This window comes from Myotis nattereri (genome assembly GCF_964212035.1).
Source record: "Myotis nattereri genome assembly, chromosome: 5".
Taxonomy (NCBI): Eukaryota; Metazoa; Chordata; class Mammalia; order Chiroptera; family Vespertilionidae; genus Myotis; species Myotis nattereri.
This window is the reverse complement of record NC_138080.1, coordinates 33343936-33369691: the sequence shown is the minus strand read 5'-3', so window position 1 is coordinate 33369691 and position 25756 is coordinate 33343936. Positions and strand designations below refer to the sequence as shown.

Genomic DNA, 25756 nt, shown 5'->3' with positions numbered 1-25756 from the left:
TTCCCTAGCATAGTCTGTGCCTGGCTCATAATAGTTACTCAGCAGATGGCTTGTTGGGTAAATGAATGTAATCTTTTTACTTAACAATAGCACGCTTTGCTGTTGCTGCTGACTGTGCTTGCTTGTTAAAGGCGAGCGCCATGCTGTTTCTGTGGCCCTCTTTTTTTTTTTTAATGGGTACATGGCGTTTTGTACTTTTCTCTTTAGAGATGAGAACGTTGAGGTCCAGAGAAGTTGTAACTCACAGACCCAACCTACTCAATTACACTGTCACATCCCATTGTTTTTCTCATTACAATAGTTTAGGCTTCCCACGGTGTGCCATATGCTATTTCTCTGCCCCTGTAGAATTGGTTTGTCGTACCCATATTAAAATCACTACACACAAAATTCAAACTAGCCTGAAAAAAAAATCATTATAGGCCCCTGAGAGCATTTTCAATCCTTCCTCTGTTCTGTTTTGCTCCCTCTGTCATAAGATCACTTGAGCATCTCTTTGGAGCTTCTCCACTCATGAACGTCCCCAACAACACAGAGATCTATTCAAGTTCGAAAGGGAATAAAAAGTACAGGCAAGGGTATACAGGTACTAAATGTGTTTTTATGCTGGTTACTTTATTCTCCTCAAAGCTATTCTAATTCTTTGAGCACGAGTCATACATAAACAGGTGCCCTTAAATAGAACAAGAGTGCTTCAGCAGATTTGTGAATCATATTTTTCTCATTGGCTTCCATTATAATGTCAGAATTGCTTTCTGTTGGAAAAAGATTAAAAATAATAAAACTGCCTTTGTGCAGCAAATCTTTTAAAATTGCAGAGTTAATGGAAAAATTATAACTTTTCCCGCGAAAGAGTAAAACTGCATATTCCAAACGGGAAGAAAACAACTTGAAATGCAGAATCTTCAGGAAATGACGTTGTATAGACGGCCAAGCTTTTCAACTAAGGGGTTTCCACATAAAACATTTTTTTAAAATGGGGAGAAAATCTCAGTAGAAAGTGTTTGCCTTTCCTTTTGTTTTAGGATTGGTATCTCTTACTAAAATCTGTTCAATTCTAGTCTTTCATGCTTTCTCATAATGGCATAAGGAAACATTAGCTTTATTATATTTCCAGTATCAAATTCAAGACCATATGTTTTATGGACCCACAAAGTACCTGCACTTTACTCATTCAAGCCACTTGTACTTTTAGTACCTTTAATAGCATCTGTCTTAGGATAAATTGTTCTGTAAATTATGAAATTATCACAGAGCCTCTAAAGTTGGGTTGGTTGCTACCCCTGAATCAGGTCTCCTCAAGATGATTCGTTCCCATACTAATCAACTCTTCTATTTGAGTGAGAATAATAAAATAATCCAGTTTATTTTTCCTTTATTTCTTTTAACATGGAGAGGAGTTTAATTCAGGCTTCTTGCTCAGCAATTATGCTCTTTAATTTTTAATTTTCTGTTTTGACATAATTGCAGTCTTTCAGAAAAGTTACAAGAATAATAAAAGATTTCCTTTTATACTCTTAGATTCCTCAAATTCTTTTTTATATATATATATATATTTTTTATTGATTTTTTACAGAGAGGAAGGGAGAGAGATAGAGAGTTAGAAACATCGATGAGAGAGAATCATCGATCAGCTGCCTCCTGCACATCTCCCACTGGGGATATGCCCGCAACCCAGGTACATGCCCTTGACCGGAATCGAACCTGGGACCTCTCAGTCCGCAGGCCGACGCTCTATCCACTGAGCCAAACCGGTTTCGGCCTCAAATTCTTAACATTTTACCTTTCCTAACCAAGTTCTAACATTTACCTTATCTTAATTTTCCTCTTCCCTTTCCCACCCCCCCACAGAAACAGACACGCACAATTTTTTTTTCCTGAACAGTTTGTTAGTAAGCTGCAATTTACCCTTAAATACTTAAGTATTTTTTTCCTAAGTTAAGGGCATTCTCTTATTAAAAGACATTCTTAATTAGGAAGTTAACATTGCAGCAATACTATTATCTAATCAGCCTTTACTAAGTTTTCATCAGTGTCCTAATGTATTTGTAAAAAAGGGAAATTACAGATCATTGCCGCATTCAGTTGTCATTCATTGCTCTTTAGTCTCTTCTGATCGGGAGCATGTGCGCAGTCTCTGTCTTTCATGACACTGTTAGCTGAATTGTTTTGTGAAATGCCCCTCAGTTTGGGTACTAGCAGTTACGTTCTTAATCATCTCGTTTTATAGGGCAACCATCCAGACAGTCATCTGTCATTCTCTTGGCTTAAGTTAGATAGCTTGGCCAACACAAAGACAGCTTTATTTTATTTTAATCATTTTTAAAATTAATTTTGTTCTGATTGCAAAAACCACCTGTATATTCTCTGAGCAAACTAAGGTAACTATGGCTAAGATGTATATCCTTCCGTACATATAAAGAAAATGGGTGAATATTTTTAAAATAGATATTTAAATATGTATATGCATACTCAACTACATATTTTTTACCAATTGAATATTACTGTATATAGACAGACAAAAATACTGTGGCCCTCTCTTTTTAATGGGTACATGGCATTTTTTTTTAACGGATGTACTATAATGTCTTTAACCAGTCTTAATTAGTGTTTAAGTTGTAAAAAGAAGATCATTGCTTGATGGAGTATTTATTAGAGTGGGTCCTTGACTTACCAGTTTAATTTGTTCTGAGACCGAGCTCGTTAAGGAGCTCGTTAACTCAAATTACTCTGTCAACTCAAAGCAAAAAAATCCGCTGAGAGACAGCTGGTATCTCAAAAACCTCATTAGTTGGGACACTAGTAAGTCAAGGCCCCACTGTAGTAGGATATATTCCAAGCGATGACGTTATAGGATCAACAAGGTACACACATATAATATTGTCAGGTTGTGCAGAGAAACTCAAACACTTTTTAGTTTTATTCCTGTACTTTTGGCATTTGCTATATACCATACTACGGCCTTATCAAGCTAATATAGTGCTCAATTGTAGATAAGTACTGTATTTCTGTTACCTAATCAATGCAAACATTCTCTCCTTTCAAGATATTTCTCTCAATTACTTTCAAGTAACTATGGATTGTAGTCATTATAACTGCTAATTGAAGGAATTGGGAGTTTTCTCTCCCCAAGAGAGGCAACCACGATTGATGACTTAAGGAGTGTTTCATTACTGAAAGTACAGGCAGTCCTGAATTTTAGAATTTACAATGAAAGAATGCTGCTCCTTGGCCTTCAGAGCTCCACTTGCATGTGGTAGTTCTGTGTTCTGGAGTGACAGCCAACAGACTGCCTAGCCCAGGGGTGGGCAAACTTTTTGACTCGAGGGCCACAATGGGTTCTTAAACTGGACCGGAGGGCCGGAACAAAAGCATGGATGGAGTGTTTGTGTGAACTAATATAAATTCAAAGTAAACATCATTACATAAAAGGGTACGGTCTTTTTTTTCAGTAGTTTTATTCATTTCAAACGGGCTGGAGCGGGCCGTAGTTTGCCCACGGCTGGCCTAGCCCAACCTTGCCACCTCTGTGTCAGGCTTTGTAGACTGAGAACCCAGTAACTGTTAATTGAGTTTAGACCCAAATGGGGTCAAATAAATTTTGGTAGACTAGCTTGGAAACCCAGTATCCAGTTAGGATTTCAATTAGAAAACTTAACTTTTTGTTTTACTCCAAATGGAGGATGCCCTCCTTAAACACTAGCTCAGCAAAATAAATGTCATTCCTAAGGTAAGCCATACCTGGAATATTTGGTTTGATTTAGGATAATGGTTCCTAATGCTGATTTCACACTAGAATCACTTGGAGATCTTTAAAAAACAAACCATACAGTGCTTTCCCCCAGAGATTAGGATTTGGTTAGTCTTAGGTGGAGCTGAGGCATCATTAGGTGATTCTAATATGTGATCAGAATTCAGAGTAACATTTCATGACTTTTACAATGTCACTTTTACAAGTTTAAGAGTCATGTTTCTTCCTAGTGGGACAGGGAGCCCATTATAATTTGTGGCACACCTGAAATATAATTTAATATTAGCTAACTAAAATTATGAAAAATAAAACTTGGCTAAGTATAGGAACCTATATAAGTGATTGGGGTGACGATATTGTATTATTTTTTTTTTGTTTTTAATTCTTTTGAAGAAGTCAGAAGCAAAGAACTGAACTAAAATTGCATTGAACTCTATTAAGGAAAGTAGCTATCCTATATAATAAAAGTCTACCATGCTAAGTGTCCGGTCGTCCATTCAATCAATCAAAGCGTAGTATGCTAATGATATGCTAAGGCCACTCAACCACTTGCTGTGATGTGCACTGACCACTAGGGGGCAGACGGTTGACTGGTCGACCAATCACTATGATGAGCACTGACTACCAGGGGGTAGATGCTCTGATTGGTAGGTTAGCTTGCTGCTGGGGTTTGGCTGATTGGTACTGAGCGAGATGGGCAGGACACTCCCTGGAACCCTCCCACAGTCCCTCCCTGACCCCGATTGTACACCGGTGGGGTCCCTTGGTCTGGCCTGCGCCCTCCCAATCTGGGACCCCTCAGGGAATGTCGGAGAGCTGGTTTCGGCCCAATCCTGCAGGGCAGGCCAAGGGACCCCACTGGAGCATGAATTTGTGTACCGGGCCTCTAGTTTTTAATAAGGGTCAGTAAACTTTCTGTTTGGGCCAAATAGTAAATATTTTAGACTTTGTGTGCCACATATCTATAACTTGTTCTTTCTTGTTTTGCTTTTTTCAACCTGGTGAAACATAAAAATCATTCTTAGCTTGAGGGCTATCTAAAAACAGGGCTGGATTTGGCCTATGGACCATGTTTTTTGCCAACCCCAAATCTAAGCATTTGTCACATGTTTTTCCCATGAAACACTTTTGGTGATGAAGTTATCTAACCACTTTTTATTTTTGTTTTGTCTTAGTTAACTCATCTGCTTACACTATTTACATGGGAAAGGATAAATACGAAAGTAAGTTTTCAAAAGCATTTGATTTTGAAATTTCCAGAAGGTAAGTGTTAATTGCTTTTCCCCAATGGTTTGTTGGATATGAGTTTTCAACTACTACTAACCCATTATAAAGAACTCTCAGGGATTAACTTTCCTAAAATTTAGTTATATTAGATAATATTTAAGCTAATTAGACCACCTTTTTGCTCAATAGAAACTTTACAAAGAGTTTTTATTTAGGTTGATATGACTCAGAGGTTAACCTTTGATAATTTAGATTAAATAAAAATAATCTGTGACTTGGACTTTGAAAAGATCATTTTCTGCACATTTTTACCACATTTAAGGTTAGTGGAAACCTATCTATTGGTTTTCTGAGGCTGAAGATGGCTTTTCTTTAACTGTATTTTTATTGTTAAGACTTACAGATGTCCCCATTTTCTCCCCCTTTGCCCACCTTCACCCAGGCCCTATCCCCCGAAGATGGCTCTTAAGTCATGAAATGTTAACAGTTTTTATCTAACTTGGTTGACCATTCTTTTCAGAATCAAATACATTATTTCATACCATACACTATCACATAACTAAACGGTGTACACACGTAACTGAAACAAAAATTTACAAAAAATATCCATATCATTTGCTGTGCCCTCTAATTTCAGTTTTTTTATGTTTTAAAAGCTACACTCAGCCTGTTAGATTATTTATTTATTTTTTAAAAAATATATTTTATTGATTTTTTTTACAGAGAGGAAGGGAAAGAGATAGAGAATTAGAAACATCGATGAGAGAGAAACATCGATCAGCTGCCTCCTGCACATCTCCCACTGGAGAAGTGCCCGCAACCCAGGTACATGCCCTTGACCGGAATCGAACCTGGGACCTCTCAGTCCACAAGCCGACGCTCTATCCACTGAGCCAAACCGGTTTTGGCAAAGCCTGTTAGATTATTTTTTTGACTCACTCATGAATTGGAACTAAATCTTAAAAAGAAAAACATTGCCTGAGGGGATAACCTTCTTGACTGCAGAAGGGAGATGAAAGTGAAATTTAGCTTTCTTGACCCAAAGAGCAGTGAATCCACAGCACTGACCCTCAGGGTACAGGACACAGAAGTGAGGGAGAAAAGAAAGGCAGTAAGCGCTCCAGAGAAAAATGCCAGAATTACTCTTCTTTAGGCTTAAAGAACACAGCTGCTTATCTCTCAGGGTAGTGTGATTTGGAAAAGATAGCTCTTAAATCAAGCCAATTTGGGTTACAATTCCAGTTTTCTAGCAAACTAGCTATAGTTACTTAACCTCTTTGAACCTCAGATTTGTTAGCTGTAAGAAGATGATCAAGGGATGGTATCTACCTTGCAGGGTTGTGAGGATTAATGAAAGAGCCTGAGTAAAGTATCGGAGCCACAGTGGGCACTCAGTAAGTAGTAGTTACCATCGCTGGAGCTTCTTTAGTTCCTCAAAGCTGCCTCCTCCCTCCACGGGGAGTGCTCAGGGTTGGTGGCTTTTCTTAGTAGTCTGAGAGCTGGCTAATTCACTACAATCCCCTTTCTTTAACCTCCAGCTATTGCTTTCTGTTTCTTTTCTAAAACCATCAGCGCCTGTTCTAGGTGCAGTTTGAAACTGACAACAGTTTAAACTTGATCCTTTAAAAGAGGCAAGTATAACGTTCTTCAGTATGAGACATTTTACATTAATGAAATAAATAAGGCCAAAAATTAAAAGATGTCAAAGAGCAGTGATGTAATTATATACAGGGTGTCCCCCCAAAATGTATACACACTTTTCTGGGATAGCTCAATTAATGTATCTTTTCAGATTTAACCCATTGGAATTAATAATTATTCAAAGTGTGTATGCATTTTTGGGGGACCCTGTAGTTAGTATATGTATATCTATTTATATTTAAAATATGATGTGTATAATATATAGCATATATGATATATAATAATGTGATAGGTAATTGTTATATAAATCTAGTTATAAATCAGATCTATATAAACAGTTTAGAACTTTGCTATAATACTGGTTGCTATAAAGCAGAATCAGTATAAAGCAAGACTGTCACATCCTAGCCAAGAGAAAAAAGCAAACAGAATAATGTAACTCATTTATAAACAGTTTTTCTTCATAATGAATTTATGACATTGACTCTGGGTGTGACTTAATGGAGAAGCTGTTTGCAATACAGTCAAATCTCGGTTCTCAAATGTCTTCTATTTGGAACGATTCTGTTCTTGACCAAGTTGTTCCCGGAAAAATGTCTCGGTTGTCAAACAAAACTTCGGTTCTTGACCTGAGAACCCTTTCATGCTGATACCTGTATGATCAGTCGTCTCTCAGGTGACAAAGGAGAAAATGCATGAGTATGGGTCAGTTTACTGTTAAACCTCACATTGTTAACATCTCAGGAAATTGTACAGTGAATATTTTGGTGTGTTTTGCTTTTGTTGCTGGAATGGATTAATTTAACTTACATTATTTCTAATGGGAAAAAATGATTTGGTTTTCTATCAAATCGATTTTTGAACAGCCTTCCGGAACGAATTAAATTCAGGAAACAAAGTTCCACTGTATATCAATTCTAGAGTTTATATTTCTCCTAGCAACCCATAAATTGTCATTGGTCATTTGTGTCTTTTTCCATAGCATCCTCCTGATGAATGTAAGCTGAAGAGGGCATGCTACCTTCCTGTATTACATAGAAATAAGACACAGTTATAAGAGCCATGGTTATAGCTACAGTAGCTATGGGTCCAAACCTGACCAAATCTGCTTTTCTTTCTGTTAGCAAGTATGCAATCCCAAGACTGAGGTTACTGAGAAGCACCTAAAGCAGAGCTGCTAGGTGTGGCTGTGCAGGTTTTGCACTGCAGTTCGGGGCTGGGACGGGGAGAATCTCTTAGAATGAAGAGCTGCCTTGATTCTGGCTCCCACTGATGGGCTGCCTGTGGTGCTGACTGACCTGAAGAAGCTGTGCCAGTAACATTCCCCACGTCTCTTATTCCTCCCATTTTAGTTTACTCTCTGCAGTGTCTATTTGTGTCAGCCTCTGTGAGTATCCAAAGAGGAAGATTTAGTCTGTGTCTTCATAGTATTCAGGTAGAGGCACATACTAAAACAAGTATGGGTCAGTTTTGCTGTAAACTTCAAAATGCTTAAAAAAAAATAAAGTCTATGAAAAAGTATGGGCAAAATACATTAATAGCAAATACTGTCGAAGTGGAGGGGGCGGAGAGTAAATGTGAGTTGGGCCAACTGAGAAAGCTTTATGGAGGAGTAGATTAGGATGGGTTAGATTGTGGAAGCCTTTATTTAGCCTGTTTTCTTTGGTGTGGAATCCTTTAAATGTCCTTTAGAGGAATTTAAATACAGAAATAGAAATCTAGATATAGAATTTATGTCTACTTATGTAAATTTAGATTCTGTCTAGAGTTCACTGGAGTGATGTTTACTGTCACTAAAATATATGTAGGAAAAAAAATCTACGTATGTATAGAACACTTTCCCCCCCAAAATTCATGGAGTCATTTGGAGGCATCAACTCTTCTAGACTGCTTTGTAAGAAAGGTGTAATATATATACATTGCAGCGCAGAAAAGCAGTGGAAGCATAGAGTCAAATTTCTTATAAAAAATTTTTATTATTTTTATTATTTTTTTTGAGAGAGGGAGGGAGAAAGAAACATTGATGTGAGAGAGAAACATTGATTGGCTACCTCCTGCATGCCACCTCCCCACCCCCACCCCCACCAGGGATCAGGCTGAAACCTGGACCTGTGCCCTAACCCAGAATCAAACAATGCCCAACCAACTGAGCCACGCAGGCCAGGGCAGAAAGGTATAACATTTTTAAAGCACCCTATCCTAGTGCTCCTAGCACATCACACTTAATTTCAAATAGCTTTGATGACTTCAGACTAAAGGCTGGATGGAATATAAATGAATTTTTAATTGAATTATTTACTTTCACTTAACAGCTTTCAGGTATATTCCTTTTATAAGCCAGTAGGTGTCACCAGGGAGCCAAACATTAGGAAGGTTGAGAACCACTGGCCTAAAGGAAAAGGTTTTTAGATTTCCCTTTATTTTTTCATTACCTGTTGGCCATTTGCTCAGCTTCCCACTTAAGCTAGTAGATGGCCCTTCAGAGAATTCATGGTCCCTGCAGTTGCTAAGAGTACCCTCATTTAAGGTTTATCATCCTTTTGCTTTTCTGGGAAAGAAATACCCCATTGAAGTTAGATAGATAATACTTTCTATCTAACTTCAATACTTTAATTGATTTTTTACAGAGAGGAAGGGAGAGGGATAGAGAGTTAGAAACATCGATGAGAGAGAGACATCGATCAGCTGCCTCCTGCACACCCCCTACTGGGAATGTGCCCACAACCAAGGTACATGCCCTTGACCGGAATCGAACCTGGAACCTTTCAGTACACAGGCCAATGCTCTATCCACTGAGCCAAACCAGCTAGGGCAGTGGTCGGCAAACTGCAGCTTGCGAGCCACATGCGGCATCTCTCAGGCACCAAAGGAGAGAATGCTTTTGTTGCTGGCTAAATCTACCTTTAGGACAATTTTAAAACATAAAGAGGCCATCAGGAGTGCTAATGTTGGTAGGGTGTAAAAGTGCTCATGAAACAGCTAGTATGGGCAATTGAATGGAGAGAAAAACTGTTGTTGATTTGGATAAAGAAAAAGCAGTTAGTTGGTGATAGCATTTTGGAGGCAGTGATATAAGAAAAATTCCTTTAAAGCTAGTAGGGGGTGGTTCAATAAATTTAAGAAAAGAAGTATGTTTATTTATAGATTAAGAAGTTCATTAGACATGTACTGTATATAAGAAAGGTTAGAACGGAATCATTTGGGGATCTGGAACAGACTAATTCAATTTACATTATTTCTAGTGGGAAAAAATGATTTGGTTTTCGAACAAATTGCTTCTTAAGCAGGCTTCCGGTACGAATTAAGTTCAAGAACTGAGGTTCACTGTATTAAGTATTATTACAGTGATTCAATTTTCTAATGTAAGCATGTCAAGCTCAAAGGCTAACACAGGCCAAGTAAGGTTTAAGTTTATGTGGGCCGCAAGAAAAACAAAAGCTTCAATTGTCATAGAAACGTAGGATTATTTCGATAGAGACATGCTGAATACAAAGGGCTGAAATAAATGAGTAATTGTTAACATAAAATAATAGAACATTTTATTTTATTTTTTTTAAAATTTATTTTATTGATTTTTACAGAGAGGAAGGGAGAGAGATAGAGAGTTAGAAACATCGATGATGAGAGAAACATCGATCAGCTGCCTCCTGCACATCTCCTACTGGGGATGTGCCCGCAACCCAGGTACATGCCCTTGACTGGAATCAAACCTGGGACCTTTCAGTCCGCAGGCCAATGCTTTATCCACTGAGCCAAACCGGTTTTGGCAGAACATTTTAATAAAAATTAATATTTTTTCTTTAACATAACTTACCAGACACTGAATAACTGCACAAATTAATAAGCGTAACACAAATGAACCTATTTTTCTTGTTCTCCGAAAGCAAAATATTTTCTGTTGCGCACACCAAACAAGTCAGTACAAGACTAAGGATGTGGCACTCGGCTGCTAAAATATCCACTGCTGGAATTAGTGGAGAGAAATGGTGTGCCTGCATGTAAGGCCTGTAAGGGAAATGAATGCAACACGATTATAGTAATCAGTCATTAGCGAACATTGTAATTTGTTATTAATAAAATTATGTGTAACAGGATATTGTAAAAATTAAGTTACGAAATTTTTATTAAAACGTTTCTTACATAGTGTTATATTTATATTTGCTGGGCTGCAAAAATATTCGTTGTGGGCCGCGAGTTTGACGTGCTTGTCCTAAGACATTATCTAACTTCTCAGCTGCTCTGATTTGTCAGTTTTATTATCTTCAAATATATCTTTGAACTTTATAATATTATTATGAAAAATTATAACAATTATAATTGTCCAGTTGTAGAAACTATTTTACAGCATTTCCAAGCATCAAAGACTCTCTGAATTACTCATTTCTTCTTTATGGGAGGAGAACAAAGTTGTGGAAAGGATTGGTATTTCTCCCTTTCCAATTATCTATAAACTGGCATTTCTTCATTTGACTGTTTTTTACCTTTTCTTTGTTCTCTCATATTTCCCTGTAGATGAGGATCTAATAAAGTATGGCTGGCCTGAAGATATTTGGTAAGTAACAATTTGGGTTCTGCTTTCAGTGGATCATTATTTATTTTCTTAGACCTGGCCAGCCACCTGACTCCTATGATTAAAACTGTTTTTCCATCTTCTGCTTACATCATGTTACATTACACCTTGTTGATGTCTCTCTCCTGGAGCCTCATTCTGCCTATAGAGTGGGATATGGTCTCTACAGCTCCTAACACCCCTACCAAATGCTCTCCCTGAAGATAAGCTCATGGATCCTATTACTTTAATGATAGTAATAATGAACATAATTGAGCACTTAACTATATGCCAAATACTGTTAAATGTTTACTTCCATTAATACATTTAGTTTCACATCAACCCTGTGAAATAGTTACTGATATGCCCATTTTTCAGATAAGGAAACTAAGGCTAAGAGAAACTGAATAGATCTGCTCTGGTTGTTGCTGGCCCCCGGTTAGCTGTAGTTCTAAATCACAACTTCTCTGTCCCTCTAAGCTGCTACTCTTGGCTACAGGTCACTTCTTTCTTCCTCAAGCTGTGGCTGTGGTTCTCCCTGGACCTCTTTTCTTCAAGTGGGCCCAGGTCCTTCACTTAATTCCCTACAGTGACAGAGTTAAGGCTGCCACTTTTTAGAAGAGTTGATTGATTTTCAATAAGGTATACAGCATTGAACATTTAGTAGGAAAAATATTACAGTGACTAACTAAAGCTACCCCTAGACTCAGTTCGCTTACTTTTTCTATGCTCCTGCCCCTTTATGAAGGGGCTAATTCATGACCCCAGTGGAAATGCTTTCATGTCTGTCTGCCTTCTCTAAGGTCTGCATGCCAGGAACCAAGAGGCACTAGAAACCTGAGGAATTTTACAGTCTTTATCTGCCCCCTGTCCCAGCACAGTGGCCCATTTTCTGAACGCAAATATGTCATTGAGGTAGACAGTGCTTGGTACTCCCTTACCTCAGGTGGACAGTTTGCACTGCTGAGGGCTTCTGGGTTGGGTGCTGCCTACCTTCCTAGGACCCTTGATTGTAAGCCCCATGAAGACAATGATCTGCTTTGTTAACTACTAGATTCCCAGTACCTAGCATAAGACCTGGCACAGAGGTTCAGTGACTGTTGACTTCCTAATTGACTAGCTCTCTGCCTGTGTGGAAGTGATCTCCACTGGACATTTTTCACAATAATTGCATTCTGGTTATCTCCATTTTGAGCACCTGTCACCCTCAGCTGAATTATTTCAGTTGTCCTTAAAGCCCAAAGATTTCCAGACTCTATCAAGGGGGATAATAAGAATGGCTATACCTGTTAATGTAGTTACCTTTTGTAAATTTTTAAAAAATATTTTTTTATTGATTTCAGAGAGGAAAGGAGAGGAAGAGAGAGATAGACACATCAATGATGAGAGAGAATCATTGGTTGGCTGCCTCCTGCATGCCCCCTACTGGGCATTGAGCTTGTAACCCGGGCTTATGCCCTTGACCGGAATTGAACCCGGGACCCTTCAGTCCACGGGTCAATGCTCTATCCACTAAGCCAAACCTGCTAGGGCCGTTTTGCAAATTTTTAACATGTCAGGTTTGAGGCAGAAATGTTTGCATATATTCAGATGCACCATGGGAGTAATTTGCCATAGCCTTTTACCTGGCATTTAAGAAACAATTTAAGAAGTGGAAAATAAATTTTCCATTTACAACGTATACCCCATGTATTATGTCTTGGGTTTTCCATTTTGTTAACGTTGACTATCTCCCGGAATACTACTGAGCCAAACTGGTGTCTGCTGATACGTAGACATCCTTGACCCTTTCGACACTCTTTAATAGTCTTGCGATTAATGACTATTGTTGAAAGTGATTGACTTACTTTCAGAAGCTATTTGAGTCTGCTGTGAGCTGGAAGAACCCTAAATGTAAGACCTGTTCTGGTATATAAACTGTCAATTCTGGAGACATTCTTGGGCCTGCTAAGAAGGATGTAGTGATCTGCACTCCAGGGCAGGTTTTCCTGGTTCACTGCCTCACTCTGAGGCTTTACCTCTGAAAGTCAACATCTGAGTGTATACCAGGAAACCTCTGAGGTGCCTTTAAGCAAAGGATTTTCCTAGGACTAAATGGGAATGGAACTAATTCATCTTTAAACAAAGGAAAATAGAACTAGTGTATGTTAGATCTCTGGAAATACTAGTGAGTCTATTGAATTGTTTGTGTATTTCTTTTTGTCAGATTTTACATCAGGGGCCTTTAAGGAAAATCAGAGTACAATTGAGCTATTATGGGTATATAGGAGAGTTGTTGTAAATAGAGAAATAGTTTAAAACAAGTTGGAATGGGAAAAGTTACTCTTCAGTTGAGCTTGCTTATTAATGGGGTATTTTCCTAAGATCCTGAAAGAGGGTAATGAGATATGTAATTTCTAGATTTGCACACACACACACAAAAATTTTTCAGAAGGAGGGGAATGCCAAACTGGAGATGACAATCTGTAGGAATCTTTTACATGGAAATGCAAATGAGTTAATGAACCAGTTGGAAAAAAATCAAGACGTTATTTATACTCACTTCTTGCTATCAGTAATGGTTAAGAATAAAATCTAGCTTTGTCATAGGCTGCCAAAATGTGTAATATTTTTCTGTATCCAAAGTAACTAGCAAGATGCTTAACCTCTTTAAAGAGGACATTAGAAACAGCATAATCTTAACCTTTATATAGAATCACACAGTGTGAACATTTCACTTCTGAAAAAATACATTAATGCTAAGAAAATGTCTAGAGAAGTATATGATGGTATGTAATGGTGCCTCCTTAGGGTTTTATTGGACATTCTTCAGTCTGGAAAGGCAAGGACTAAGGAGGAGATGACTAAAGTTAACAGAATCACAGAGTGACAATCATGAGATGCTAGGATTCTGGGACATCACTGGGTGTTGGAAGAGAGAATGTCAACCTCATTTGGTGAATTGTAAATATGAAAAACGTAATATCCCAAAATGTTCAACCAGGTGAAAAAGAAAGTATATTTTAAAAGATGCAATTAAATTGGTGGATGCCATAATGGAAGATAAATTTAGGACGTTGGGGTGGGAGGGCATTTGGATTTTTTTGGGACAGTGTCATAAGGGCAATCACCATGTTCTCCCAGGAGACGTATACTGGTAGTAGTGCCATTGCCAGATAGAAGGCTGGGTGAATTCTTGGACTGTCCCATTTTATGATGTGTCTGTTTACTGTCTTCATTCCTCACCTGATTCTTCCAGCTCTGCTTGACATTGTCTTTGGGTTGTTTTGCCATTGCTTGAAACTCAGGCTGTCCCACACCACACTCATCTTTTACTCTAAAGTGGTGCCTTCTCCGACTGGAAGGTGTTCCTGTCATTGGTCCTACAGTCTCCCAAGGCTTGCAGCATTGGCGTCTCGCTAACTAATTTTATTCTCTTCTCTTCTTAACTGAAATTCCTTGCCCTGCTTTCTCTAAGTCCTGTGCTTCAGTCAGGGACCCACCAGATCTCAGTCTGCCAGTGAAGCCTTTTGTCACTGGTAGCACTTTCTCACTTGAAAAAGCACCCGTCCCCCAGCATGTAACGTTTATTGTCTCTAGTACTCATCTTGGCCCGTAGTCTCACACATACGAAACAACTATATCAACTAAAGTACAGTGTTTACGTGCAGTTGTTTTTGTTTTTTCGCCTTATAGTTTTCATAAAGTTTATCTTACCTCTCCCAGTTGATGGTGAGGCCTGTGGAGGCCGTGACTGTGTTTTATATTCCCCATGTTGCTTAGCATGTGGTAGGCACTGAGTTAATACTTCCTGGATTGGAATGCTTTAAATGCAGGTGGCCCACGGAGATGGTTGTCTGGTATATCTTGCTAAAAGTGGTTTTCATTCTTTGTAGGTTTCATGTGGACAAACTCTCTTCGGCTCATGTATACCTTCGATTACATAAGGTAATTGGATTTAAACATGGATTCATGACTTTTTCTTTAGTGATGAGAATCATATCTTGTCCTCTATCCTTTTTTTATGCAATTAAATTGCTTAAAGTAATAAATATGTGCAAAAGTGTGAAAATTAGCAAATAAAGAGATGTCTTCCCCTGACGCAGAGAATCACTAAGGGACATTCGGTGATTTTGAGTGCTATTTCCCAGCTAGAAGCACTGCTCTATTCTGTCAGTTCAGGTGTGTTCTCTGTCACCTCTGCTTTCTCTCCCTTTCCTTTCCATTGACACTACTGGACTTCCTATCTTCTCCAGTGGAGATCACGCCGTGGTTCTTTTTTCTCAGGCTCGTGATTTTCCTGCATCACCAAGGCCAGCTGTTCCCAGTTATCAGGGGTTTGGGGGGTTAAAGCACCATTATAGTAGTAAAGGAAGATGTTAATGTTCCCTAGTAACGTAAAACCACTATTCTTCCAATTTGTCTTTACATCCATATGTTATATTTTATATAGTTGAGTCAAAGGGTGTATATATACTTGTTATGTGTATTGCTCTTTAAAATGTTTTATTTTGGGATGATTTTAGATTTACAAAGAGTGGGTACCTCCAGTTTCCCTCAATGTTAGCATCGTACACTACCACAGTAGATTTGTCATAACTTGGAAACCAACAATGGTACATTATTATTAACTAAAATACAGACTCTATTTGATTTCCTCATTTTTTCCATTAATGTTCTCTTTCTATTCCAGGATCTAATCCAGGGTCCCACAGTGTATTTAGTTGTCATGTCTGCCTAGTCTTTGGTCTGTGACAGTTTCTCAGTCTTTCCCTGTTTTTCATGACCTTGGCAGTTTGAGAAGTATTGGTCAAGTATTTTATATTGGGTTTATCTGATGTTTTTGTCATGAATAGACTGGAGTTACGGGTTTGGAGGGAAGAATAACAGAAAGGCCCTCTCACTTGACAGAGCTAGGAAATACATGTATTTATACTAATTCATGTATACCCTCATGAACAATTGTTTCTGTATCTCTACCTGTGTCCACGTTTAGCTAAATAGGAGCTCATACCATTGTCTCTGTCCAATCCATTACTACATGGGCCATTCTTGCTTTTTCTCCTTGCTTATCTGTAAGATCCTTCTCAGACCGTGAGAACCCTAGCTCCCACCATCCACCTTTTATTTGCATATTTATTTGACTTCAATATATGTGTAAATGGTTTCAGATTTGTTAACCCATATTCCCATACGAAACAACTATATCAACTAAAGTACAGTGTTTACGTGCAGTTGTTTTTGTTTTTTCGCCTTATAGTTTCTAGTCAAAACAGTTTTCTAAAGTTACTTATAAGCTCCCTCTCCCCACCCCCACAATCCCCTTCAGTGATATTTTGTCATAAGCTTGTAATACAATTAAATTCTTTTGTCTCAGTCGACCTTCCATCCTGGCATTGCCTGGTTGATTGTATTTCTTTCTCTCTCTCTCTCTCTCTCTCTCTCTCTCTCTCTCTCTCTCTCTCTCTTTCTCTTTTTAAGTTGTTATGTAAGGGCTTTAAAGCAGCGGTCGCCAACCTTTTGGACCTCAAGAACCACCAGTTGGCGACTGCTGCTTTAAAGTTTTTGGGTTTTTTTTAATCCTCACCTGAGGATATTTTTCCATTGGTTTTTACAGAGAGTGGAAGGGAGAGAGAGAGAGAAACATTGATGTGAGAGGGACACATTGATTGGTTGCCTTCGCACATACCCCAACCAGGTCTGGTGATCAAACCTGCAACCTAAGTACATGCTCTTGACCGCAATAGAACCTGGGACCCTTGAGTCCCCAGGCTGATGCTCTTTCCACTGAGCCAAACAGCTAGGGCTATTGTACTACTTTTGAAGTGACAGTCTATAAACTTTTTCATGTTACTGTGTTATTTTCATTTTTTTTTTGACTGACTGCTTTGAGTTGGCAGTATGCCACAATTAATATGAAAGCTTCTATGTCAAAATTTAGATTGTTTATAGTTTTCAGCATTATGACTCCAACAAGAGAGAGAGGAAAGGCAGAGAGAAACATCGATGTGAGAGAAACATCGATCGATTGCCTCCCATACATGCTCTGATGGGGATCGAACCCACAACCTGGGTATGTGCCCTGACGGGGACTTGAGCATGCCACCTTTCATTGATTATATGGGAGGACACTCTAACCAACTGAGCCACACTGGCCAGGGCAAGAAATATTTTTTATGAACTGCTTTCTGATTTTTCTTTTGAATTATTTTTTAGAGTAATTATCAGAAATAGAATTATTGGGTCAAAGATATAAATAGTTCGGTAACTCCTTTTATGCCAGATTGCTCTCTGAAAGTATTGTGCTAATTTAAAATGCTATCACATAAATACAGGTTTTCCCAACACTTTTGGGAATTTTGTAACTTAAAAAAAAGCAACCAAATACGTGATGTTATTTCATTATAGTTATAATATTCATTTAATTTTCTAGCAAGGTTAAACATTGTACCTCATCTTTACTTATACTCTTGTTTTTGAAAACTATATTGTAAAGGAAGAGAGGAAGATTGTGAACTCTGTGCTGGAACAAAATTCTGAATTCTAGGCCACTTCTTGCCATTTTGGAACTATTTTAAGTTTTAGTTTAGAAAAAATAGAGTGTGGTGTTACCAAGTTTCCTTTTGGTTCACATGAAAGTTTTTCCTTTGGGTTCTGCTGTGTTAAAAAATGGAAATAATGGTGGTTATCCCAAGTTTGCATTACCACCACTTTTTACTTGTTTGAATAGAAGTTTTAATATTATTTTTGTTTAGAAGCACATATTGTGCTCAATAAAAATATGTGCTCTTTCAGAAACTCTTACCTGGTTGATCTCCTACAGTAAATGACATAGACCTTTGTACCTAGTAGGTACCAAGTAAGTGTTGGAAATGCAATAGGACTAAGTGGTTCTGAACTCAGACTCTAGGTTTGAATCCTATCTCTGCTGCTTGCTGTGACTCTAAGCAAATTATTTAACTGTGCTCATTTCATCATCTGTAAAGGGGAGCTAACAGTACTGATTTTATTGGGTCACTAGAGGCCTGGTGCACGAGATTCATGCACTTGGTGGGGGGTTGGGGAGTCCCTCAGCTCAGCCTGCGCCCTCTCGCAGTCCAGAAGCCCTTGAGGGATGTCCAACTGACGGTTTAGGCCAGTGGTTCTCAACCTTCTTAATGCCGTGACCCTTTAATACAGTTCCTCATGTTGTGGTGACCCCAACCATAAAATTATTTTTGTTGCTAGTTCATAACTGTAATTTTCCTACTGTTATGAATCATAATGTAAATATCTGATATGTAGAATGTATTTTCATTGTTACAAATTGAACATAATTAAAGCATAGTGATTAATCACAAAAACAATATGTAATTATATATGTGTTTTCTTCTGGTCTTAGGCAACCCCTGTGAAAGGGTCGTTCGACCCCTAAAGGGGTCACGACCCACAGGTTGAGAACCGCTGGTTTAGGCAGTCGGACATCCTTGGTGCTGCTACAGAGGTGGGAGAGGCTCCCGCCACCGTTTCTGTGCTCTCCAGCAGTGAGTCCGGCTTCTGGCTGAGCGGCACTCCCCCTGTGGGAGCACACTGACCAACAGGGGGCAGTTCCTGCGTTGAGCATCTGACCCCTGGTGGTCAGTGCATGTCATAGTAACTGATCATTCTGCCGTTCAGTCAATTTGCATAATTACCCTTTTATTATATAGGACTAGAAGTCCGGTGCACGAAAATCGTGCATGGGCTGGGGGAGGGTCCCCTCAGCCCAGCCTGCACCCTCTCCAATCCAGGACCCCTCGGGGGATGTCTGACTGCTGGCTTAGGCCCCCCTTGCCAGCCTGGTCACCCCTTACTGCCCCCCCCACCCTCGCCCCCCCCCCCCCCCCCCCGCCAGCTTGGTCACCCTCAACTGACCCCTCTGCCAGCCTGGTTGCCACACACAGCCTGCTTGTTCAGTCGTTTGGTCGTCCCTCACTAACCCCCCTGCCAGCCTAGTCGCCCCATACAGCCTGCTTCTTCAGTCGTTTGGTCGTCCCTCACTAACCCCCCTGCTGGCCTGGTTGTAGGCAGCCATCTTGTGAGGGTGTGAGGGTTAATTTGCATATTACCTATTTATTATATAGGATAGAATTGTGAAGATTAGATGAGCTTGTCTATCTGAAGTACTTAGAATAATGCCTGGCACATGCTAAGCATTGTAGGTGTTATTTATTTATTTATTTTACTGAATTCAGTTGAATTCAACCCAAACCTTGAAGATCATAGATATTCAGCTGTGCTCTTTCCTAGGCTTCTTTTATTTTTAAAAACCCATAGAAAAAAAATCTCACTTATGTAGAGGTTTCTTATCATATTAACATAGATGGCACAAAGCCCACGGTTTAAATTCTGATCTTTACATCTTGAGAGTACCTTAGACGCTCCACTCAATTTGTTTACTCTGACTTTATGAATAATGCTAAGTTAAGTGAGGCTTGTTTTTCTGCTCATATTATATTAGAAGTTGCAAAACAGAAGTGGAGATTGCTCTAGGAATAGTGACAGCCACGGGTAGTAAGAAGGGATATTAGGATATAGCCTGACATCAAGGCCAAGAAACGAATGTTTCCACAAGAACTCCACAGGCACCATATTCTGGGCCAATTCTTAGAGCTGGTTCTAGTTCTGGGTTTATCTCTCAGTTCTGCCACTTAACTAGATATGTGGGACTTTGGCCCACTTAACCTCACTAAGCTTCATTTTCTTCATTGGTAAAATGAGGGTAATACTATCCATTTTGTATGACTACGTAATACCTGGCATGTAGTGGGTACTCAGAAACTGGTAGCTATTGTTTTTTAATTTTCTTTTTGATTTATTTAGCATAGAGTCCATCAGCTACTGTGTATTGTAGAAGCCCCTGAAGGCATCACTATCACTATATTATAGCCTAGTACAGTGGTCTACAAACTCATTAGTCAACAGAGCCAAATATCAACAGTACAACGATTGAAATTTCTTTTGAGAGCCAGATTTTTTAAAGTTAAACTATATAGGTAGGTACATTGTTATTAACTTAATTAGAGTACTCCTAAGGCTTAGGAAGAGCCACACTCAAGGGGCCAAAGAGCCGCATGTGTCTCGCGAGCCGCAGTGTGCCGACCACAGGCCTAGTATAATGGTTGATATCCATAATGATGACATTGTGTAATCAAGATGTTAAGTTCAGAATCCTCTGTATGGTCAGGGAATTGCACAGGATGAGATACATCATTAAAGTAGTGACACACTTAAATCACTTGGTGTTGTGTCAAAATTTATATATTTGAGAGAGAGTCCCACTTAAAACATTTAATATAAAGGAAATGTGTAGAAACATAATGGAATACACTTAATTTATCTCAAGTATTTATGTCGCTAGAACATTTCAATCCCAGACAGAACTGCTTCTGTAATCCCATGCCTAGTAGGAGTCAATACTGGGCTGGTTTCCATTTGCTCTTGCCTCTGAAATATTTGTCTTCTGAAATGGCTTTGCTTATTCAGCTTTGACTTTGATACATTATCTGTAGAGAAGAGAATCAATATTATTTCTTCCTTACAGTGAATGGTTTTATTTAACACATCAAGAGGTTGCTTCCTGATTAAGGCTGAGGATAGATGACCTACTAGATGTTTGAGTTCCAGAACTATAAGGTGTCTCTTTGAGAGAAAGGTTGTAGGGACTTCAGCTAAGGAGACATCCAGTTGTCAAAAATAGACACCATTTCCCCACAACCTTTCTAGAGGTAAGAATGAGAAGAAGAAAGAGAAATTACTCAGGCATAGTTACTTAATATTTTGGTAGTTTTCTATCATACCCTGTGTTTGTATTTTTTACTTATCATCTATCAGTATTTTCTATATCACTGCCTTCTCTCAGTTTAAATAAACATTCCTGTAACAGGCTTCAGTTTTCAGTGTTCTGAAATACAGTTGAAGAGCTTCTGCTTTTAATAAAATTGTTCCTGGTAAGTCAGCAAAGCCTAGTGAGTGCTCCAGTATCAATCAGTAGTAGACCATTTGGTTTATTTTTGTGTTTCAGGGCGAGAACATAGAAGACATTCCAAAGGACGTATTGATGGACTGTGCCCAACTTGTGAAGGCCAATAGCATTCAAGGTCAGTTTTCATAGAGGTGCTTTCAGAATTAGCAATGATTTCCCTGTGTCTGAAATGGATTACATTTTAGAGAAAATATTCCTGACTTTGGCTTGAGTGAAAGGACTGCCATGTAATATGCCTTTGCCCTGTTTTGTTCTTTAAGATGGCATTTCTGCTACCTACCAAAGAACTGAAAAGTAATCTCCCCACCGCTCTAATGTTTATGACCCTAATTCTTTTACCTTGTTTTTCTTTTCGTTTTATATATTTTTATTAATTTCAGAGAGGAAGGGAGAAAGAGATAGAAACATCAATGATGAGATAGAATCATTAATCAGCTGCCTCCTGCACGCCCCCCCACTGGGGATCAAGCCCATACCCCGGGCATGTGCCCTGACCGGGAATCGAACTGTGACCTCCTGGTTCATAGGTCTACACTCAACCACTGAGCCACACCGGCCAGGCTTGTTTTTCTTACCTTGAATAGTAAGTTGTCTATACTTGCCTACCTTTATGGTTATTTGTAGAGAGACTTTCAGAAATCAGGATGTGTTAATAGCTAAGCAAGAAATGTCTCTCACAGCTTTATTTTTATGTTGTTTGATGTCTTTGTTTCCACAATTTGCCATTAGATACTAGGACTCAAGTCTCCAAATCACTCCTGCTTTTCCTTCTTGTCTTCTCTTATTTTGTTCTCCCTATAAATTGTGAATGTATCAAATCAGTTGTTTATCCCCCAGAGAATCTTATTTAATTTGGGGCAATCTGTGAGTATCTGTATGCTTGACATGCTCGCCAGGTGATTCTAATGTGCAGAGAGAGTTGAGAACAATTGGTGATAAATGTTTCAGGTAGGGCCTGTAATACTGGGCTTGGTGCTTGTCTATTTTATTGACATAAAAATAATACAAACTAAAACTATTGTATTCTCTTTTCTTGTTTGTTGCAGCCTCTTTCACGTGTTCTTGTCCCATTTCCATGCCCCTGGCTAGCAGATGTGACTTTATTAAAAGAGCTTTAGACTCTTTATTCTTGGCTCAGTCTCTTTTTTCTTAATCTCCACTAGTTTTAGAGAAAACAGAAACAGAGAAGAGTCATGACACAGAATCCTTCTTCTCTCCTCCTCAGCCTTGCACAGCGACAGCTCACTTAGCAGAACAAGGAGCTGGGCCTAAGTAAGAGCTTCACTCTTGTGAGTCAGTAGCAGAGGATGCTGAGGAGTGAAGGAGGTTTTCCTTGCTGTGAGCTTTGCTAAGCATTCTCCATTTGTGTCACCGAGTAGTTAAAGTATTTTCCTCCGTGGTTGACCACCTTCAGCACTCAGAATCAAGGGACTTGGGGTTAAACTTGTTTGTATTCATAGAGTCTGGTCAGCCTGTTTTATATTCATCTTATACTCTCTTGCCAGATTAAACTTTCTAAAAGCTTAGATACTTCATGACACCCTCACCTTGGCTATACAGTGAAGTCCAGACTTCTTAAGCTGGCATTAAGCATCTTTGATCTGACTACATAACTCCTTTTCCCCTCACATATTTCACACTCCAGCCAAACCAAGTATTTGCTGTTTTTCTATCTTTGCTTATACAGTCATGTGTCATTTAATGATGGGGATGTGTTCTGAGAAATGCATCACTAGGCAATGTTGTCATTGTACAAACATCATACCGTGAACTTATATAAACCTAGGTAGTATAGCCTACTACACATGTAGCCTATTGCTGCTAGGCTACAAGTCTGTACATGTTCTTGTAGTAAATACTATAGCACAATCGTAAGTATCTGTGTGAGTAAACACAGAAAAGGTATAGTAAAAAGTGTGGTATAAAAGGTAACAAATAGTACACCTGTATAGGGTGCTTACCGTGAATGTAACGTTCATGACTGGAAGCTGCTCTCAGCGAATCACTGAGTGAGTGAATGTGAAGGCCTAGTAGTGAGTGAAGGCTCAGAATATTCCTGTGTACTGTTGTAGCTTTTATAAATACTATACACTCATGCTACCCTACTTTTATTTAAAAATATCTTTCTTCAGTGTAGCCTTAGCTTACTGTAACTTTTTAACTTTATAAACTTTAAATTTTTTAACTTTTTGACTCTTTGTAGTAAGAGCTTAAAACACACATTTGTACAGTCGTACAAAAATATTTTCTTTATAACCTTATTCTATAAGCTTTTTTCTATTTATAATTTATTAAAAATTTTTATTTTACTTTTTAAACTTTTTTGTTAAAAATGAAGACACAAATATACACATGCTCCTAGGCTCCACAGGGTCAGGATCATCAATATCACTGTCTTCCACCGCCTCGTCCTGTCCCACTGGAAGGTCTTCAGGGGCAATAACATGCGTGGAGCTGTCATCTCCTGTGATAACAATGCCTCTTCCTGGGACGCCTCCTGAAGGAGCTGCCGGGGCTCTTCTTGAGGAGGTGTCACTCTTCTCAGAAATACGACCATGGTGGTTTCCTTGGTTTAGTTTTTGTTTTGTTGTTTTTCCCATCAGATTTGCTTGCAAGCAAATAATGCACCATAAATATTCTTCTCTATTAATGAAAACCTTTCAGTTGGGGCGAGGGGGTCCATGTTTTCTAACTTTAAGGATCTTGTTGAGGTCTGCAAAAGCTTCTGCTAACATCTCCTCCACTGTGAATTTTCTTACGGATTCTTCTTTTCTTCTTTTCCTGAAGTTTCCTGTTCTCTTGCCTCTTCTTCAGCTATGTGTTCCTGTTCAGTTCCAATAACTCCTCATTAATCAGTTCCTCAGGAACCACCTCTAGGAGCTCCTCAGTTGTCCTGTCCACACTCAGGTAAAAGTTGATTGCCATCTCAACCACAGCCTTGTTGATTTTTGCAGACTCCTCATCCGTGGCAGTCGTGGATGAACCCCTTGAGTGTCTTCTTCCAGATGCCATTCCTACATCACTAGTCAGTAGGACATTTTCAATTCCATGACTGAAATGTTATGTGGCACATGATTTCATCGTTCCCTCTGCTTTCAGTTTTGTCCTCCTTTTCAACCATCACAAGTCCACATCCACGCTGAGGTTCAAGGTCAACATAATAGTTGTAGTAATAGCTAACATTGAATGTTAATGATATGCCTGGCACTCTGGTAAAAACTTTACAAATTATTTATCAGCCCTACTGAGTTAGATATTATTGTCATTTTATAGATGGGGATGCAGAGGTGAAAGAGAATTAAAGGAACTTACCCAAGGTATCAGACGTGGTAGAGACTGCATTTGAAGTCAGACACTCTGACTTTAAAGTCTTCTGTCTTTCCCACTAAGCTATACTAACCTCTTTCATGGAGCCTTTCCCTTCTCCAGCTTTGAGTGACCACTGCCCTCTCTGTACCGTCTTAGCACTTTACCTGTACCTTTCTGATACTCGATGAGTTCTACTTTTAATTGAAGTTATTTATGTACTTACCTGCCCTCCTTTAGTCTTGAAAGGCAGAATCCATCGTCTAATCCATGTTTGTATCCCCCTTGCTCATTGGAGTTTTTTTTAAAACTTTATTTTATTATCTTGAAAAGTTGTAAGAAAAATACAGCTCTCATATACTCTTCACCTAGGTTCAACAATTTTTCCATATTTATTTGCTTTCTCTCTGTGACACACTTATGATTAACTTTCTTATTTGAAGAATATGAAAGGAAATTGTGGCATCATAACCTGTCATTTATGTCCTTAGAATAAGGACATTTTCTTAAGTGAATGCATTACAATGATCAATTAAGAAAATTTAACATGGATCAAATACTGTTATCTCATATACAGTCTGTATATAAGTTTTCCTAATGTTCCACTACTGTCCCTTCATAGCATTTTTTCTAATTCAGGATTGTGTGTTATATTTACTTGGCATGTCTCTCCTTTTATCTGGAGATACTTCTTTGTCTTTTAGGGCACTAATACTTTCAGAGTGGAGACCAGTTATAGAATATCCCATGATTTGGATTGGTCTGGTGCTTCCTCTTGAATAGGATCGCATTATAAATTTTCAGGCAGTAATACTTCATAAGCAAAAGTAAGGTGGTGGTCACAGATTTCTCCAATGTACGTGGTGATTTAATAAACTGAAATATATTGCCACCTAATTTTGAAGGGCCTTAAAGAGTGTTGGACCAACGATTGAACTGATAATTTTTATTGTTGTTGTTAATCCTCACCCAAGAATAGAGAGAGTGGAAGGGAGGGGGAGAGACAGAGAGAAACATCGATTGGCTGCCTCCCGCATGCACCCCAACCAGGATTGAGCCTGCAACCGAGTTACATACCCCTGACCAGAATCAGATCTCGATCCTTCAGTCTGAGGACCGATGCTCTGTCCACTGAGCAGAACCGGCTAGGGCTAACCTGTGATTCTTTGAGCTGCCTCAGGCTGTCGGTGCAGAGGGGGAGATGTGACGTGCAGGTGGTAAGGACAGAGGAGGAATGAACAGGGGGCACCTGGCATCCCTTTTATCCAGAGCATCTCTGCTTTCATTACTTTGGTATGTT

At 38.9% G+C, this 25756-nt stretch overlaps 1 protein-coding gene across 2 annotated transcripts in view; it reads left to right on the top strand.

Moving 5' to 3' along the window:
- CCDC25 (coiled-coil domain containing 25) overlaps positions 1-25756 on the top strand; it is a 42359-nt gene that overhangs the window by 902 nt on the left and 15701 nt on the right. Inside the window, exons 2-5 of one of the 2 annotated variants that reach the window (XM_081091628.1) lie at positions 4927-4974; positions 11132-11171; positions 15044-15095; positions 21190-21265. In XM_081091628.1, the coding sequence (XP_080947754.1) occupies positions 4927-4974; positions 11132-11171; positions 15044-15095; positions 21190-21265 (216 nt within the window). The remainder of the gene's footprint in view (positions 1-4926; positions 4975-11131; positions 11172-15043; positions 15096-21189; positions 21266-25756) is intronic. The other variant, XM_081091629.1, reaches the window with a different exon arrangement.